General features: G+C 37.5%; 2 protein-coding genes across 4 annotated transcripts in view; one reads left to right on the top strand and one right to left on the bottom strand.

The window, feature by feature from the left end:
- Window positions 1-1,713, bottom strand: part of LOC122987023 (NACHT, LRR and PYD domains-containing protein 1 homolog) — an 87,405-nt gene extending 85,692 nt beyond the window's left edge. For both annotated transcript variants that reach the window (XM_044358614.1, XM_044358615.1), the window contains exon 1: window positions 1,054-1,713. The gene's annotated coding sequence lies outside the window, so the exon portion shown is untranslated. The remainder of the gene's footprint in view (window positions 1-1,053) is intronic.
- A 6,165-nt stretch (window positions 1,714-7,878) lies between these two features.
- sri (sorcin) lies at window positions 7,879-17,756 on the top strand. 2 transcript variants are annotated; one of them, XM_044360251.1, is made up of 8 exons: window positions 7,879-8,228; window positions 10,469-10,510; window positions 10,608-10,677; window positions 12,121-12,164; window positions 13,945-14,092; window positions 15,315-15,428; window positions 15,982-16,040; window positions 17,370-17,756. In XM_044360251.1, the coding sequence occupies exons 1-8, from the start codon at window positions 8,178-8,180 to the stop codon at window positions 17,394-17,396; spliced, it is 555 nt and encodes a 184-aa protein (XP_044216186.1). In that variant the 5' UTR covers window positions 7,879-8,177; the 3' UTR covers window positions 17,397-17,756. The 2 variants fall into 2 exon arrangements, with proteins under 2 accessions (XP_044216186.1, XP_044216185.1); XM_044360250.1 differs by having other exon boundaries at window positions 10,466-10,510.
- The last annotated feature ends 291 nt before the right edge of the window (window positions 17,757-18,047 follow it).

Here is an 18,047-nt window from a genome sequence, read left to right as displayed (position 1 = left end):
AGGTGCAAACAGAGCCTGAGAGAAGAAGTGGTCTTGTGCGGATTAGTGGTAATTACGTGACAATACATGCATGTTGGAATTGTAATATGCATGCATTGTCACATATTCAGTTTCAGAGAGAGGCGCCACAGCGTCTCTGCACCAACCACAATACGAATATACAGTTCTGACCGTCCATGTCTGAAGTATAATGGATACATTTTCTTCTCTTATTTTGGGTCTATTTTGTCTTGTGTTTTGAAGAAAAGCTGCAAATGTGGAGGGTACACACTTGATTTTGAACCTTCATTCTACCCAAAGTAGAATCTAACAATGCAGTTTTTCATAAAACAGGGACTGAGTATTTGACTCCCATCACTTACATTTCAGTCTGGCAGTACTTCAGGGCAAGTATGAACAGGAGGAACAATCACAGAGACCAATAACTATTTCAATGTACATATGGGCTTGTGAGTTTTCTGCTGAGAATTACTGTCACACCAGCTGTTTGAAATTACACCATTTTAATGACGAATTTTGAGTTGCCCCGAAGTGCAACGTGACAATGGAAAAAATATGAGAGTAATCTCCAAAGTTGGACATAAGATTTTCACTGGATAGCAACATTAAGAGTCTTTGCTGTAAAATCAGTAAAGGTCTAATCTTCACTTTGAGCAGCTACAACCTTTAAACACTGTTTACATCTTAACACATCAATAATTTCACTACTTATCTAACCCAAACTGTACCTTCATTTTAAACAAGTATTCATCCCAAAATGAATAATTTACGTTATGAGGACTTTTTTTATTTGTCCCCAAAAGAGAGGCGAGTCCCCACATGTGACTGTTTAAACACATTTATGACCCAAAAACATGATCGATACCTGAGACACGCAGTTTTCCTGTTTCATCATTAATCGAGTCAAACTTTAACAACCTGTTGTTTACATACTAACGTTAACAAAGTGTTAGCTAATGTCTTATCGTAATATTGGTAACTCTACAGAGGAAGAAGGACGATGAAATTGAAAGTTAAAAAGAAGCGGTACAGTTTGAAAAAGTTTTAACCTACCGTTATAAAAACCGCTTGTCGCTCCAGCCGTTAAGATGTTTTGATGATGATGATGATGATGATGATGATGATGATGATTAATTGCGGTGGAAAGAAAACTCGACGGACGTCTCTCTCTCTCCTCCGTCAGCGAGTGTTTTATTATCCGGGACGGTTTGACATCAGTGTTCACCAATATTCATCAGGGTTAATTGTGGGAGTGAAAGGGGGTGGGGGGATATGTGGTTCGTCCACGTGCGCACATTGTCGAGTTGATTGTGATTTATAAGTGTACACACAGCTTTATAAATCGGATTGTTTTTTGGTGTACGCCATTTTTTGCTTTTTTTTTTACACACATACACTGCTCCTCACACCTGAGTTAAAAAAAATAGTTAAGTTGAATTATCTAGGTTAATATTCTGCTGTAATATGAAACTCCATGTTGGGCTATTAGTGTTGTCTGCAGTTGTGTTTTTGGCACTTATTCTTTATATATAAATAGAAAGCATACAGTCTATTATCAAACTTTTGCTAAAGCTACTTATTTGGGCCATTCCAGTTTTTCTTATTTCTTCACCTGTTGTTTAGAACCTGGACAAAAATAATTGTGAATATTTTTTCAGAGTACAGATGAATTTTCAAGAAACAACTCACATTGGTAGCCTGATATTCTACTACGCTGTTGGGTGTTGAGGATATTTAACTTCACTACTGAGTTACTGTATTTAAGTCAAATACACAAACTATATTTTAGTGTTTTTTTTTGGGGGGAGGGGGGGGGGGGGGGGGGGGGGCGGACCTTTTGGTTCTATTCAGTTAAATAATAAAATAAAGCAATGATTATATTATATTATATTATATTATATTATATTATATTATATTATATTATATTGTATTGTATTGTATTGTATTATATTATATATTATTACACTTCATTTTTTGAAATAAAAAATATAAGTTTAACCATTTTTTCTGTTATAGTTTATTAATCACAGCTGACAATGTTTTTCATTAAAAAAAGATAAACAGCTTGTCAAGGCCACACCAACATACACATAATGCTAGGACAGATAGGCTATATATAATACATTGTTTATAGTATATACAGTCAGACAGGACACTCTGAAAGTTACTCGGGGCTCATGTTGGGTACAGCTGGTCTTCTTGCAGCAGGTCAGAATCCAGCAGGTCATCTGTGTATATTTCCTCTGTTCTGAGAAGAGAAAAAGACAGCAAACATCCTTTTCAGCCACATAGTTGTATATTCCTGTCGCTGTAAATCACACTCTATGTCAGTCAAAAAGGTGATTAACTGTAAAATTATTAGAAATTAGAAATTACATATTACATCAGTGGTATGACTACTTTTTAATAATTCATAAAATACTTACATTACTTCTAGAGTGTCTTCTTCAACAGCAACCTCCTCCACTACCTCCACTCCGACCACCACATTCCTCCTCACTGCATGAAGCAAACACAGCAATGTTGTTATATAGCATCTGACCCTTAATCTCTGTGATATTGGTTCTCAGTAATCATATCACACTAGACCAAAGTTATTGCAGATTACTGGTGGATTATGTTATGATAAGTCTTTTAGTTTGGTAGATTAGCTGTGCAGGAAGTGATTGGAGTGTCAGAGCCACAAATTGAGGGGACGAAGATGTTATTTGTGCCACACAGAGACAATTCTGGAAAGGTGGATTGTTTGATTTTTTGTCATGAACTGTATAATTTTCATCCAATTTCCACAATTGCCATCCATCATTTTACCAATAAAATCAAGTCTTGAAGAGGAGAGAGGGTTGGTTAAAGCCAGAAGAGGCTCAAATCAACCGAGTCCAGTCCTGTGAGTCATACCTGTCCCCCCACATTGCAGGAAAGCAGAACGAACAAAAACATCCTCGCATCAAACTTGTAACACGCAGAGCTAGACTCTTAGTTTGCAGCCATGTCAGGTGGAAGGTGGGTCATATTTTCAAATGTTTCACAGTAGCCTAACCCCCCACCTGACAATGTTAGCTTGTTAAAAGATAGGTTCACTATTTTTCCAAACTGTCTTAAAACCTACAGGCCTTCTTCTGTGCAAAAAAATTTATTTAAAAGTTCTTTTAAGATGTTTTAATGGCCGGTATGAGCAGGAGGAACAATTATAGCAAGCAAAACCTCTTTCAGTGTTCATATGGACACCTGAGTGTTGTTTTAAGACACACTTGAAACATTGTGAACCCATCCTTTAAAAGGAATTTGTAGATTGGGAACAATGATACCAACAACCAGTCAAAGCTGCTTGTTCAGTCACATTGTTGTTGTGTATCCTCTAATGAATGAGTGTTTATTAATGCATTTGGACGTTGTTATCTAATGAACACAGGGATGAAGAAATCTGCCAAACAGTGAAATTGGTTTGAGGCAAGGACTCCATTATTCTTTTGTTTTCCACCCTTGCAGCAAGTGTAATTGAAACAAACAGTCACACTGGTCGGACGCTATACTGTAGGTGCAATATGATGACAAACCTTGACAACACATAATAAGCTTCACATCAACTTTTAAATGCATTTTTGCACTAAATGACTGTGTGGACACACGGTGGATTTTGGCCTCTATCACTTACATTGAAAGCACATCTGAAGGGGATTTTTTAATATCCAGTATGAACAGGAGGAATGATTACAGCGAGGAAAACCTCTTTCACTGTTCATACCTGACTGCTGGTTTAAGACACACTTGTAAAATAGTGAACCTGTCCTTTAACAACCAGAAAACCTCAGGTGAACGCTCACCTCCATAATAGATGTATGGAGATTCAGGCCAGCAGGGACCCAATCCCTCTGGTCCCCTCTCCCCACAAACACATACACATCCCTGGGTCTCCGTCCCCGGACCCTCCCAGCAGTGACCACCAATGGCATGCTGTGATGTGTCTCCTCCGGCAGCATGGAGCATTGTTATTGGCTGCTGTGGAGACAAAGAAGCAGGACACCGCCCAGCCAGGCCGGAGCTGCTGGGGATCCCTGAGTAGACGGGAAGTTCAGGGGTGGACCACTGACCATCAGCAGCCTGAGCGATGATGTCAACACAACCTGAAGATACAGGTTAGAAGCAGAGTTAACATCAGCCAGTATTAGCTTGGGTTAACCTGGACACACTATGCTTCTTATACTACTACAGTTTTCCATAAAATGGATTTTATTCATCCTTTGAAGAAACATTAACAACCCAAACATGAATGACTGGTTAGTGAAGGAGGTTGGCTTAGAGTCACACATCGTGGCTGAATCATATGTCTGATCCTTCTGTTTCCTGCACCTGCTGATGAGACCTGCTGGGTTTGGACAGGGACACACACACACACACACACACACACACACACACACACACACACACACACACGCATAGCAGGAAGGTTTTCAAGATAAAAACAGAATCACGCACTCAGGGTTTGATTCAAAGGCAAAATTAAAGGCAAGGTGAGTTTACTTCTATAGCACATTGGAGCAACAAGGCAATTCAATGTGCTTTACATAAAACATAAAAGGCACCAGGACAAAATGTAAAAGAAACATGAGACATTATAAAAAGACACTTTTAAATACAGTATGCACAGGAGTTAAATAGAAAATAAAAATAAGATAAAATAGATTAAATGTGAGATATAAATAAGAGTTCTTTTTTGGATTATTTTTTTTGTATTTTTTCCGTTATTGGACAGTAGAACTGAGAGTTGCAGCAGACCTGCAGTTTTCTGGGAGTTTGTTCCAGATATATGGAGCATAATTACTGAACGCTGCTTCTTCATGTTTAGCGTTGACTCGCCATTGTTTTGATCTATGCTGGGACATGCTGGGCTGCAGGCTGAAAGCACCTCAACAGGATCAACAAGCTCATTTTTATGACCTGTGAATAATCAGGTAGCCTCATTGAGATTATGATGTGTTTTGCAAGAGAGACAAAACATAACACACACACATTGTCAGAGGCAATTGTAGAAATCTCTACAAAAGGTCAAAATGAACAGTTTAAATAGATCCAGCCAGATGAGGCGTTCAAGGTTTAAAGTCCTTTGTAGTTATTTCAAGTTATGGTGCAAAGTACTGAAGTTCAAGGTACAAGTTAAGTATTTACTCGTCAAGTATCAAGTCCAGTGTTGAGATCTAGTTTCATGGCGGTTTTCAGTTGGATAGGAGATGTGATATAATGAGGCAGCTTTAGGAGACATTTATACATTAAAGTGATAGTTTGTAGTTCTCATCTTGTTGCTACTTTTTCATATAGAGCACAGTGATGAGTACGATCTCCTGTAAATGCAGGATACAGTTTATCTTATCTTATAGTATCTTTTAGCAGTGTTAAGATAATATTGGCTTATAAGTTAAGAATGACTTCTGTTTATTATTTTTAACATTTTTATTGTTAACATTATTTTCCAATCGTATAATAATGCTTTTTTCAGTTTTTCCTTGCTGAGTCCTGCTGCTTTTACTGCTGCAACAACCTAATTTCCATATTAGAATCAATAACATTTCTTACATTATCTTATGTTTAACCCACCTGTAGTGTAGCAACAAACAGCAGGGTGGTCCTCCACCTCTTCTTCCTCCTCTTCCTCTTGGTGGCCTGGGAGGCTTGAAGCGAGGCTCCCCTGGTGTTGAGGAATGAGACACAGATGAGGCCTGGGCGACCCAACCCAGCAGTCAGGATTCAGTCTGTACATCCCAGCCTGAGCTCGAGCTTCAGTGAATGTTTGTATTTGTGGTCAGGATGGTGATATGGAGCGTCGCCCCTCCCTTCCTCTTCCTCTCTGCTCTACCTCTGAAACAACAGATGGAGCCTCAGATGGGTTTCCTTTGGACCGGAGTTGGATGCAGCAGAAGAGACTGTATGTGTCACTAAACAGAACAAGCTGATTGGGCAGCTTGTCTCAACCACTGATGTAATGCCCTCCATTAATGGATCATACCAGTATTTTGCATTTACATATAATATACTGTCTATACTCACCAAACACTTTATTAGGAACACCGGTGCAATCTAATGCAATCCAATACAACAGGTCTGCCATAAATTCTACTTTTACAAAGCTTATACATTTTCAGTTTTGTTGACATGGTCAGAAAGGTGATAATTCTACTTAATGTTTATTATTGAGGTCGTAGTGGGTGATGGAAAATAACTATGTAAATTTACTCAAGTACTGTACTTAAGTACAATTTTGAGGTACTTATACTTTACTCGAGTATTTCCATTTAATGCTACTTTATTCTTCCACTCCACTACATTTCAGAGGGAAATATTGTACTTTCTACTCCACTACATTCATTTGACAGCTTTAGTTACTTTTCAGATGAAGATTTGACACAATGGATAATATAACAAGCTTTTAAAATACAACACATTGTTAAAGACCTTTTTGGCTTTTGACGTCTTACAAAAAGCAGTGTGTAGTCGGGGTCACATTTAAGAAGTTGTCAACAGTGATTTTTTCTTCTAAACTTCTCACATGGTTTCATTTTAATACACAACTCAGAGGGTGATTTTTGCTCCTCAAGACTTAAAAGGGCCATTTTAGTTTAGAACTAGATGTTAGTTCCCCTCAGAATAAACTTGCAGCTCTCATTTAGCCTGTATGAGAAAATGAGAGAATAATCATAATAATGAAAGCACAATGCAGAACAGTCAGATGAGAGATTATTACATGAAGTGATCATATTTAAAATGTATAATAATTCCATCCAAAGTCTGACTAAAATTGAAACTAAAGTAGAACTGCAGAAGTCTAAACAACTTACTTTCATGCTGTTGTGAGAAAGTAACTTGTTTAGACTTCTGTAAAATACTTTCATTATTATGATTATTCTCTCATTTTCTCATACAGGCTAAATGACAGCAGCAGGTTTACTCTGAGGGGCAGTAAGGTCTAGTCCTCAACTAAAATGGCCCTTTTAAGTCTTGAGGAGCTAAAATTACCTTCTAAGTTGTGCATTAAAATATTCCTTAATTTGAGATCATGTAGGTTTAAATAATCTGCTTTTGAAGTTATGATTATTAATTCCTGTATAATATTACAAATACTTCAGCTAGTGGTGCTAATAGCTACCACTAGAACCTGTGTGTGGGATTATATAGTTGTTGTGAGTCAATTTCATTCATTCAAATTGTTTTTACTGTGTAGAAATTATTAGACTTTGTAGATGCCTTGTGAGTATTTAGGATAGAAACCCTCAGATTTAACATTGTTTAACCAGGTTTAATTATACAAATCATATTGTGATGTGTTGTAAGACTATTTCATCCTTGAGGATGGCCTAGTAGCCTGCAAAAATTTTCATCCCCATGAATTATGCATCTTTCCAAGTTTGCTCCCCCATTTTAATGATAACCAGGCACCTATGGTTATATATATATACATATATATATATATATATATATATATATATATATATATATATATATGTGTATATATATATATATATATATATATATATATATATATATATATATATATATATATATATATATATACTTTCTCTTTGGTAAAAGATCTGAGTACTTCTTGTATTGGTGTACTGGATTATATTGAAAAGTGTTCCTACTGTTTGGGTGGACCATCAAAACATTTCAGGTTAAGAGAAATGTGTTGAGGGTGTTTTTATTGCTCACAAACGTACAAACTGGTCTGTTCAGTGTGTGTCCATTACAGTTAATGGTTGTAGTTTGTGTGTGTGTGTCTGTTTAGTTGTTATTACACTGTTTTTCATTGACATTGAAACCCTTCTATCTCTGTGATAAGCAATATGGTTGATTCGATTGGTGGATTTTGTCACATGGTCACTCACCGCCAATCAGAGTGCAGCAGTGAAGCTCGCGCTGAGGAAACGGGATATTAAACATCCGTCCTTTAAGGTTCTGAATTTTTGGCATATCTTTCCCGTTTGCCTCTAAGATTTAGACTTAAACACTTAGACCCGCTGTGGTGATTCAGGCTAGTTTAAAACACTTAATAATTTTGGTTTTTGGGCGTCAGTCAGTGTACACCGGCAGACACACCCTCAGGGTTTACAGTGAGAGAACAGCGTCTTTCGATCGTAAATCCCCCATTTTATTAGCTTTTGCAATAGTCTTAACATTACTCAACAATGGCGTACCCAGGACCATACGGCGCAGCCCCCGGTGGATTCCCAGGAGCGGTAAGAAAAAACATATATATGTGATGAAATATCGGCTAAAAGCTGGATATATCCACCGACCACCGTCCCAGAACGTCTTGTCCAAACAGTACGGAAGTTGGGTCGAATAAGGTTAGACAGAGATGATTGAGTTGCCAAACTTGCACAAGAGTGAAGGTGTAACAGTTATTATCTGTTTATTAAAGGTTTCTACATGAAATCCGTCATGATCATGTCAGATGACTAGCTAGCTGTCTAACCTATCAGCTAACTGTCATTATCGGTTAATAACGGGTGCTTAAAGGACAGGTTCACAGTTTCTTTAAAGTCTGTCTTTAACCAGCAGTCAGGTGTCCATGACACAATGAAAGAGGTTTTCCTCGGTGTAATCATTCCTCTTGTTCATACTGGATATTAAAAGATCCTTCAAATGTGCTTTCAGTGTAAGTGATGGAGGCCAAAATGTGCAAAAATGCGTTTAAAAGTTGATGTGAAGCTTATATTCAGCTTCATCAGTCTGAGTTAGTCATATCAAGTGGATATCTGACACATTCACAGTCTTTTTAGCATCAAATTCCCTCTTTGTGTTTCCTCAGATAGTGTTTCCCTGTTGAGAAACAGGTGGAAGTATAGTAACAATTGTCAAAATGGCTGGTGATTGATTTAATAGTTTGCAACGAATTGATTTATTGACTAATTGTTGCAGCTGTAGTCATATTTTATAAGTTCATCATTGATTTTAGATGTGTAATCTTAATCAGTTAATAAACTAGTAATTAAAGTTGTCAAATAAATGTAGTGGAGTACAGTATTTCCCTCTGAACTGTAGCTGAATACCCAAGCAAAGTACATCAAAATTGTACTTAAGTGCAGTACTTGAGTAAATGTACTTTGTTTTACTCCATCACTGAGTCCAAACTCATGTTCATTTGTAAGCTCTAATTGTAAACAGATGTCTTGTGCAGTTTGAAGCATTGAGGCAATCAATACCATTTACACTGCGTGCGTGTGTGTGGGTGTCTTTTTGTTTTCTCTTGGAAATAAAATACATCTGGGGTGAGGAAGGATGAGGTTTCTTTACAAGACTCGAGGCGCACACACTAGATAATCAGATCAAACTTTTCAGTGGTCAGTATGAACACACACATACACGAACACACTGAGTCAGCGCTGGTGGACAATGTACAGCATGCAGACAGCAGGCAGTGATTACGCGTCAGTGAATAGGAGTTTTGTGCTGATAATGTGACATTTCTGAGAATTGAGACAAGGCGAATTAGGCAAATGGAGCGTAAACAACACACTGATCTCCCTCACACATTTACACACACACACACACACACACACACACACACACACACACGTTTGCCAACCTGCATCTGCTCCCAGTTAGTTAACAGGAAAGATTTTAAAACATGATTGCAAAATATCAAAAGAAGCCTCCTGAATGCAGCCTCGTTGCTTCATCTCAACTTTATTTAAACCTTTCACTCAGTAGACCCTCTTTCTGTTAATTTAAGTTAATATTATAGAGCTTACATGTCCTCGCTGGTTGTTCTTATCTTATTTAATTCAGAACCTTCAGGATGTGACGACCAGCAGGATGTTGGAGGTTTTTGGCTTGTAAATTCTGAAGCATCATTTAAATTCCTTCTGAAACCTTGTTCAACAGATTTTCACTGAGCCTGAAGATGTTTGACTAGGTGTCCTGTGTTAAATATTATAATAAATGTAACTTCTTCAAATAAAGTTATTCAACTACACATCTGTACAGTATTTAGCAACTGATTTGATTTGACTTTCTGATTGTCTAGTAAACAAATTGTACTTGGAGGTTTGTAGCGTAGAACCCAGATTTTTCATTTGAGTAACTGATTAGTCAATCGAAAGAAAATTAATTGGCAACTATTGTTATAATCGATAATCAAAGATCCAGATTGTAAACTGTATCTTTGGCTTTTGGACAGCTGGTTGGACAAAACAAGCAATTTGAATAAATCACTCTGGCTTCTGGAAAATTATTAATAGCACTTTTTTCACTCTGACATTTTGTGGGGAAAACAATTAATTGCTTAATTTAAACAATAATCTGCAGATTAATTGATAAAAATAATCATAAGTCGCAGCACAGATCATCTTCATGGAGTCTTTACAGCAGGTCATGAACTGGTGTTGGAGCAAATATAAAAGAAGAAATAACTGAATAATTTGAAGAAGTAAATCACTAAATCCTTCATGTTTCTCTGTGTCTCTCTCAGCAGCAGGATCCTCTCTATGGATACTTTTCAGCTGTAGCTGGACAGGTAAGACACCTGGACATATTGGGACATTGATGTTTCTCTTTGTGCAGTAGCTGATTGTTATCTGACTGTACTGTTGCGTTGTGTATTTCTCTGACAGGATGGACAGATCTCACCAGACGAGCTGCAGCGCTGCCTCACTAGTTCCGGCATCTCTGGCTCTTACCAGCGTAAGAACATCAGACGATTTTTTAAATTAAAAATCCACTTAAAACACAAATGCATCAGAAGTCTGGAACCAGTGGTGGAAAGTAACTGAATACTTTTACTCAATTAATGAACTGAAGTACAATTTTGAAGTACTTGTACCTTAAGTATCTCCAATTTATGCTACTTTACACTAGTAAAGTAGCTACTAGCTAGGTAGCTACTAGCTACTTTACAGATGCAGATTTTCCTTTTCCTCTTAATCTCCTCAGAGATTTTTATTAACATGAAGTATTGTAGTGCACAACTACGCTGCGCTAACAGAGGGCAACAGGACGAATACGCAGGCAGCCGAGAAAGATGGCGACCATTGGTGGGAAAACACAACTCATTACATGTTTAAACTGGCGTCCCTGCACAGTGAAGTTTATGCTCACACTGTACGGTTTACTTTACCGTACCATAACGTGGAGCTCACACTGAACGTAGCACAAAAAGGCAGCGTTACTTTGAGCAATTCTACTATGAACAGGAAGTAAGAAGAAATAAATTGTGCCACGGATATCTGAAAGATGCAGACATCCATGTGATTGTCCAACGGCCAGATTATTGACGGATCATCTCTTAATCAGTTGTTGTTACCTCAAACACACCTCAGCACATAAAACTGACAGAAATAAGACATTTGGCCAGATTCTAAAATAGTCAGTGGCAACTAATGGTAGTTTTAAATCCGGCTTAATTCATACAGAGTCTTTTTCTTTTTTTACAAATACCGTCATTAACCATATACCGCCCAAGCCTAGTGTCAACAGACACTTCCGGTATTATATCCAGTGTGGTCACATCTGCCCTGACACTCAGTTAGTACAAATAGGACAGTACACACTACGTCTGCTGAGTGACGGTTTTTATTGTGTGGTTGACAGTTAAGATGAAGAGGAAACGTGGGGACAGAGAGCGTGTCAGGTTTCATGCAGCCGAACTCTCTGGGTTGAATAGAACAAGCTTTGTTTGTTGTGGTCAGTTGACATTCTCTGACTGTCTCTGTGACCCCATTTTGTATCGTCTGTCTTTGTGTTTCTGCTGTCAGGTGATTGTATAAGTATAAAATAATGATTGGATGGAGTTCATTAATGCTAATAATCTAGCAAATGCCTTTACCTTTGGCCAGTAATCTCTTAACATGTGACTGCAGCAGGATACACTCACTATTTATATTTATGGTGCAGTCTTCTGATAAGCAGTGGTGGTCTTATTGCTGCCGCTAATACAGTATTCTGTTATTTCCCAACCAATGTGGAAGTAAATCAGGAAGTGAAGGAAGACCTGTAGGATTACTCTATTTTTTTTTTTGGCATTTAAAATCTGCTCTTATGTGTAAGCAGAAGCTCTGACATGTAAATTGTGTTTTTCGATTCGTCCATCGTCCCGGATGTTTACAGTTTTTGTTTTTTATTTCACAGCCTTCAGCCTGGAGACCTGCAGACTGATGATCAACATGTTGGATGTATCCTTCACCCATCAGCCAATCAGAGAGGCTGAATAGATTGACTCACAAGATGGAAACTGTTAATGATAAAACACTCAGTGGCTAAAATAACAGTGAGTTTAACATTAACATGCATTCAAGACTCAAGATCCTTTTAATGTCATTCAGCAAAACATCAGTGATGCAAAGCAGAACGAAATTACGAGTATGATACTGTTAAAAACACAGATAAATAAAAAGAAAAACAGAATATAAAAAGAGAGCTCTATAAATAATATATATATTAAAAAAAACAAAAAAAAATTGAATAATAAATAAATCATTTCTGGACATTGCACAGGTGTGAGATGTAAGGAATGTTAACATGAAAAGAAAGGGGGAGAGTTGTTGCACATATGATTGTGTTATATTGCACATGCATAAATAAATAATAATGCACATTTGCATAGCAGCTGTCCTCACCACTCTCCTCAGGGCCTTTCTGTCTGAGGTCAGACATCATCTAAAACAGAGCAAGGGCGGAGATATGTCGCCATCACTACTGTCATCGTCAGTACGTCTTCCTGTGCTGGTTGTGTTTATGCTGCTGTCAGACTACAGCAACATTTTCTCACCACCAGCATCAGTGGAAAAGTAGCCGGAGCTTTCGATATTGTGTTCTTGGGACTACATGTTCCATTGGAAGTTTTCTTTGTTTGAATCAGATTGGTCAGATGCTTTGTAAACATAAACAGGGAAAGCATGAAGTGTCAGGATGAAAGGAGAGACCATTACACAGAGCGATGCGTCTTCGTATTTTAAGTAATTGCATCCAACGTTCAACTAAAACTGAAACTTACTCGAAGCAGATAAGATAAGTCAGTTTCCACTGCTGAATGTTTGACACTTTGGCACTGAGTCTGCCTGTCTTCCTCTCACAAAATGTTAGCATGCAGCGTCTTCTATCATTAATATGGTTACTATACCTCAGTCAGGGTAGAGGAGAAATCTGATGACTGACCTGCTGCATGTAAACACAGATTTAGAGTAACAAGGTCAGTTAAGTGCATGTAAACACACTGAATAACAGCCTCCACTCTCCTGGTTTCAGTCTTAAAATCCAGATGTTTGAACAAGGCTGCAGTGATTAGCTCCCATTCAGCCACAAGAGCGTTAGTGAGGTCCAGCACAGGTGTTGATCTGGGTGATGATCTGGCTCTCAGTCAGTGTTCCAGTTCATCCCAAAGGTGCTGGATGGGGTTGAGGTCAAGTTCTTCCACACCACCAACTGGGAAAACTCTTTCTTTATGGAGCTGACTTTGTGCACAGGAGCATCGTCATGTTGAAACAGGAAACTGTTGACACAAAGCTGGAAGAACACTGTTGTCTAAAAAGCATTAAGATTCATCTGAATTAGAACTAAGAGCCCCAAACCAGGAAAAATAGACCCACCCAAAAATACACCAATGTATAGGGGAAACTTTTTGCCCTGTTAGAAAAGTGCCAAAATTAAGAATACCCAAAGATGGATGTCTTGTATCATTTCCTGCCTCGGCAACATAGTAAAATACTTTAATTTCTTTAAAACTTCCTGCAAAAACAGGAAACTATAACCTTTAGTTTATAGTAACAAAATGAAAATTAGGACATATTGTAGCTACAGAGTGTCTCACCTCATAGTTATCCTCTTGGTAAGCCTACATGTTATGAGTATAGACATTTGCTGTATCAGCAGCATCATGGAGTGATCATGGTAGAGAGAAAGAAACACTAACTTGAGAGGTATGTGATTGGTCCTTGACTGTGAGTGTCGTCTCAGAGGGACATGTCCTGCACTATGGGCTTTAATGAGTTCAAGGAGCTGTGGCAGGCTCTGAACGGCTGGAAGAACACCTTTGCATCCTTCGACCGGGACCACAGCGGGACCGTGGAGGGCCATGAGCTGCAGCAGGCCATCGTCACCTTGGGTAGGGTCAAACTAGCAAAACAACCTGTTAAATGCATACTGCAATTTGGTCTTCTTAATGTCTAAAATCAGGAATAAAAACAGTAAACATACATCGACTGCCAACGTTTGCATAATAAAAAACTTATTTCACTATTCTACTGGATGGGGGTCACTTTGGGAGAACTTTCAGTTCAAAATGGTCTTTATTTGACAACTGCTGTTTTTCTGCAGTTGTCATTTTTCTCTTGCTTACCCATGAAAACAACAACAGGTCTTCACTTGGTCCAAAACAGAGCTGCCAGAGTCCATATGAGATCTAGGAAGTTTCAAATTCCTCCTTCTGAATTATGAGACTTTAAATGGATTGTCTGTTCTTACATCTTCAGTCTATTCATATACTCCATCATGTCCGTTAACAGGCAAATCTAGGCTTAAAGGACGGGCTCACAATTTTTCGAGTGTGTCTTAAAACAACAGTCAGGAGCCCAAATGAACATTGAAACCTGTTTTTCTTGCTGTAATCATTCCTCCTGTTCATACTGACCATTAGAAGATCCCTTCATAATGACCTTACAATGGAAGTGATGGAGGACAAAATCCACAGTCCTCCATCTGTGCAAAAATGTATTTAAAAGTTTATCTGAAGCTAATATGAAGCTTCAGCGTCCAAATGAGTCAAATCAAGTAGATATCTTTCAACGTTACAGTCTTTTTAGTGCCAAAGTTCCTCTTTTTGTTACTATACTTCCACCTGCAGCTCAACAGGGAAATACTGTCCGAGGAAACACAAAGAGGGAATTTGATGCTAAAAAGACTGTAAATGTGTCAGATATCCACTTGATATGACTAACTCAGACTGCTGAAGCTGAATAGAAGCTTCACATCAACTCCATCACTTCCATTGAAAGCACATTTGAAGGATCTTTTAATATCCAGTATGAACAGGAGGAATGATTACAGCGAGGAAAACCTCTTTCACTGCTCATATGGACACCTGACTGCTGTTTAAAGATAAATGTGAAATTGTGAACCCGTCCTTTAAAGCCTCACTTCTGTTACTGTTGCTATATAAACTTTTTTGTTATAGTAGCATTCATATCTTAATGTTGTTTTTATATGTGAGGTCTCATAGTTGTGTGTCTCATATTATATTTTAACCTGTAAAGTGTGCAGAGACTCATTCACTGGGTGATGAGCACTTGAAATAAACTGATATTGATAATGTGTGTGTTTCTGCGCAGGCTACAATCTGAGCCCTCAGGCCATGAACTGCATCATGAAGCGCTACAGCACACACGGCAGGATCCCCTTCGATGAATTTGTGAGCTGCTGTGTGAGACTCCGAGCTCTGACTGGTGAGTGGGCTGAAATATTCATGGAATCTGACCGTTGGCATAAAAAACAAACAAAGAAGTTAAATGCAGCTCAGCAGCGTGCACTCAACACCATTTTAACAGTAGAGGAAACATTAACAGACTGGCAGCTCATTGAGAGCTTTATGAAGTAGATAAATCATCTCATTCAGCTTGTTTGAGCAGTTTGACTCAATCATCAGAACTGTATGTTTTCATTTGAGGACCTTTCTTCCACAGCTTGATGATCTTATGGATAAAAAATATTTGTTGTGTTTGAGATGAAGACAAGATGTGGACAAATGTGGCAAATAGGAAAGTCCCTCAAAGTTGTGGGTGTTTTTGTTAGTGCTTTACACTGCTTGCTTGCTTTAGACTGTACAGCTACAATCATCCCACGCAGCCGAAGTGATGAACAAAAAGACCCTTCGAGCTCATGTTGTCATCATGATGCTAAAAATCAATGTTGCAGAGTTAAACAAATACTTAATAAACTATAAAACTATTAAAAAAGCTCATCACGTAGGATTTTTTTTAATGTGTTTGTGTTTTTCAGATCAATTCCGAAGGAGAGACACGAACCAGTCTGGCAACGCCACATTTCAGTATGATGATGTAAGTTCCCACAACTGTCACTTTTTGGTTTTCTAAAGCTTTGATGTTGCTTCTGCTATCAGTCACATCTGAGCCCATCATCGCTGCGCAGGAGAACTGGCTGTAATACGCTCCACTCTCTGCCACAAAACAACAAATGTTTAGCTAGCAGACCTGCTCGGTCAGTAAAAACATGCTGGCCCGGCACTCATGTCTTTAACTTGGTGTGTTGGCCAGTGTGTGATGGATCAGTGATGAATTTATGACCTCACAGCCGTAGCCCATATTAAAATAAAATGGTCAAGATCACAGTCAGCAGCTTTAAATTTAAGATCAGGTTTCATCTTTCTATGTGCTTCAAGGAAAAATATAAAAAAAAGTCCACTGTTTATACGGCATGGACTTGCAGCAAAAATGTGTTTTTTGTGATTATTACAATCACAATTATATGTATTATTCCATGTATTGTTGCATATATTTATATATATGTAATATCAAAGTCAACTATGGAAGGGTTTCGGCACAATTTACACACAAAACTGCTTTTCACTAAGATATAAACTATGATTTTATGTCACAATTATAATTTATATGTAGGCTATATAAGTATGGTATAAGTATACCATATACAGTATTGAAAGTGAACTATTGTGGCAGTTGGTGTGCAAGTAAATAATATATTTTACAGTAGGGCTGCAACGATTAGTTGATTAATCAATCAGTCAATCAAAAGAATATTAATCACCAATTATTATGATAATTGAATAATCATTTTGAGTAATTTTTTTAAGAAAAAATGTCGATGTGAAATGTTGATTCCGTCACCTTCAGCTTTGAAAAACAGTGATTGACATTTTTCACCATTTTTGGACATTTTATCATCCAACCTACTAATCAGTTCATCGAGAAAATAATCAACAGATTAATAGATAATGAAGACAATTTTGAGTTGCAGCTCTTTTTTACAGTTATAACATGAAAAATGTGAATCGTGTGCTAATGGATTTCAATAAAACAGATGTTTAAACTCTGCTGCTAATTTCAAGTTTGAAAACTTCAAAAAATTGTTGCAAAACAATGTTTCTTCCAAGGATTCGTTACTTTGTTTTCTGACCTTACGGAGATACAATAATAAACTCTGTTGGTCTTTTTCCATCTCTCACAACGCAACAGTAACTAATATTTTGGAAGCGGCGCAAACAAAATGTTAACACAACAGCAAATAATCACGTTATAATTTGATATGACGGCCTGTTGAGATCAGCCACAGCCAAGATTAGACTGCAACATGATTGATGATGGAGAGTTGTACTGTATAACAATAATGGGTGTATTTCTCTCTCTCTCTAGTTTATCCAGGTCACCATGAGCGTATGAAGAAGAAAAGACCAATCAGACGGGACATACTAGCCTTTTAAAATCTTTTCATAACAACTTCAGAACATGTCATTTCTATGTATGTTAATTTTTAATCACAGTTGTATGAACAAGATTGAAATGTCACATTCCATTTTAAACATCAATTTAACAAGTAAACTATATTAACTATAAGTATAAAGTAACATCAGACTGTACCAATGACTAACATTAGAGTGCCTGTATATACTGGAGGGCATTATTACCACTATTACATTTATAGCCTTTTACCTCAAGACTAATCCTGTAAACCCAAAGAGCTCAGCAGCGTGTGAGTGTTATCATGTATGAAATGAATAAACAAAATGTTTCACACACTAATGTTTGGCTCTTTTGTTTTTTTTTGACAATGGCTTTAATTTCCATTTTAGAGTGGATGATATTATATTCATTTTGTCTGTTTGCTTGTTCGTTTGTAAGGCAAGGCACATTTATTTGTATTGCAATCCCAAAAACAACAAGGCAATTCAAAGTGCTTTACAAAAAACACAACAGGCATCAAGACAGAATATAAAAGCAACACAAGGCAATGTAAAATGACATTTAAATACAATTTAGAAAGTGTTAAATTGGAAATAAAAAGAAGTTAAAATAGAATAAGACAGATAAAAC

Source organism: Thunnus albacares, chromosome 8 (assembly GCF_914725855.1).
Source record: "Thunnus albacares chromosome 8, fThuAlb1.1, whole genome shotgun sequence".
NCBI classification, from domain to species: Eukaryota; Metazoa; Chordata; class Actinopteri; order Scombriformes; family Scombridae; genus Thunnus; species Thunnus albacares.
The sequence above is the reverse complement of the archived record's forward strand: the minus strand, read 5'-3'. Positions and strand labels throughout refer to the sequence as shown.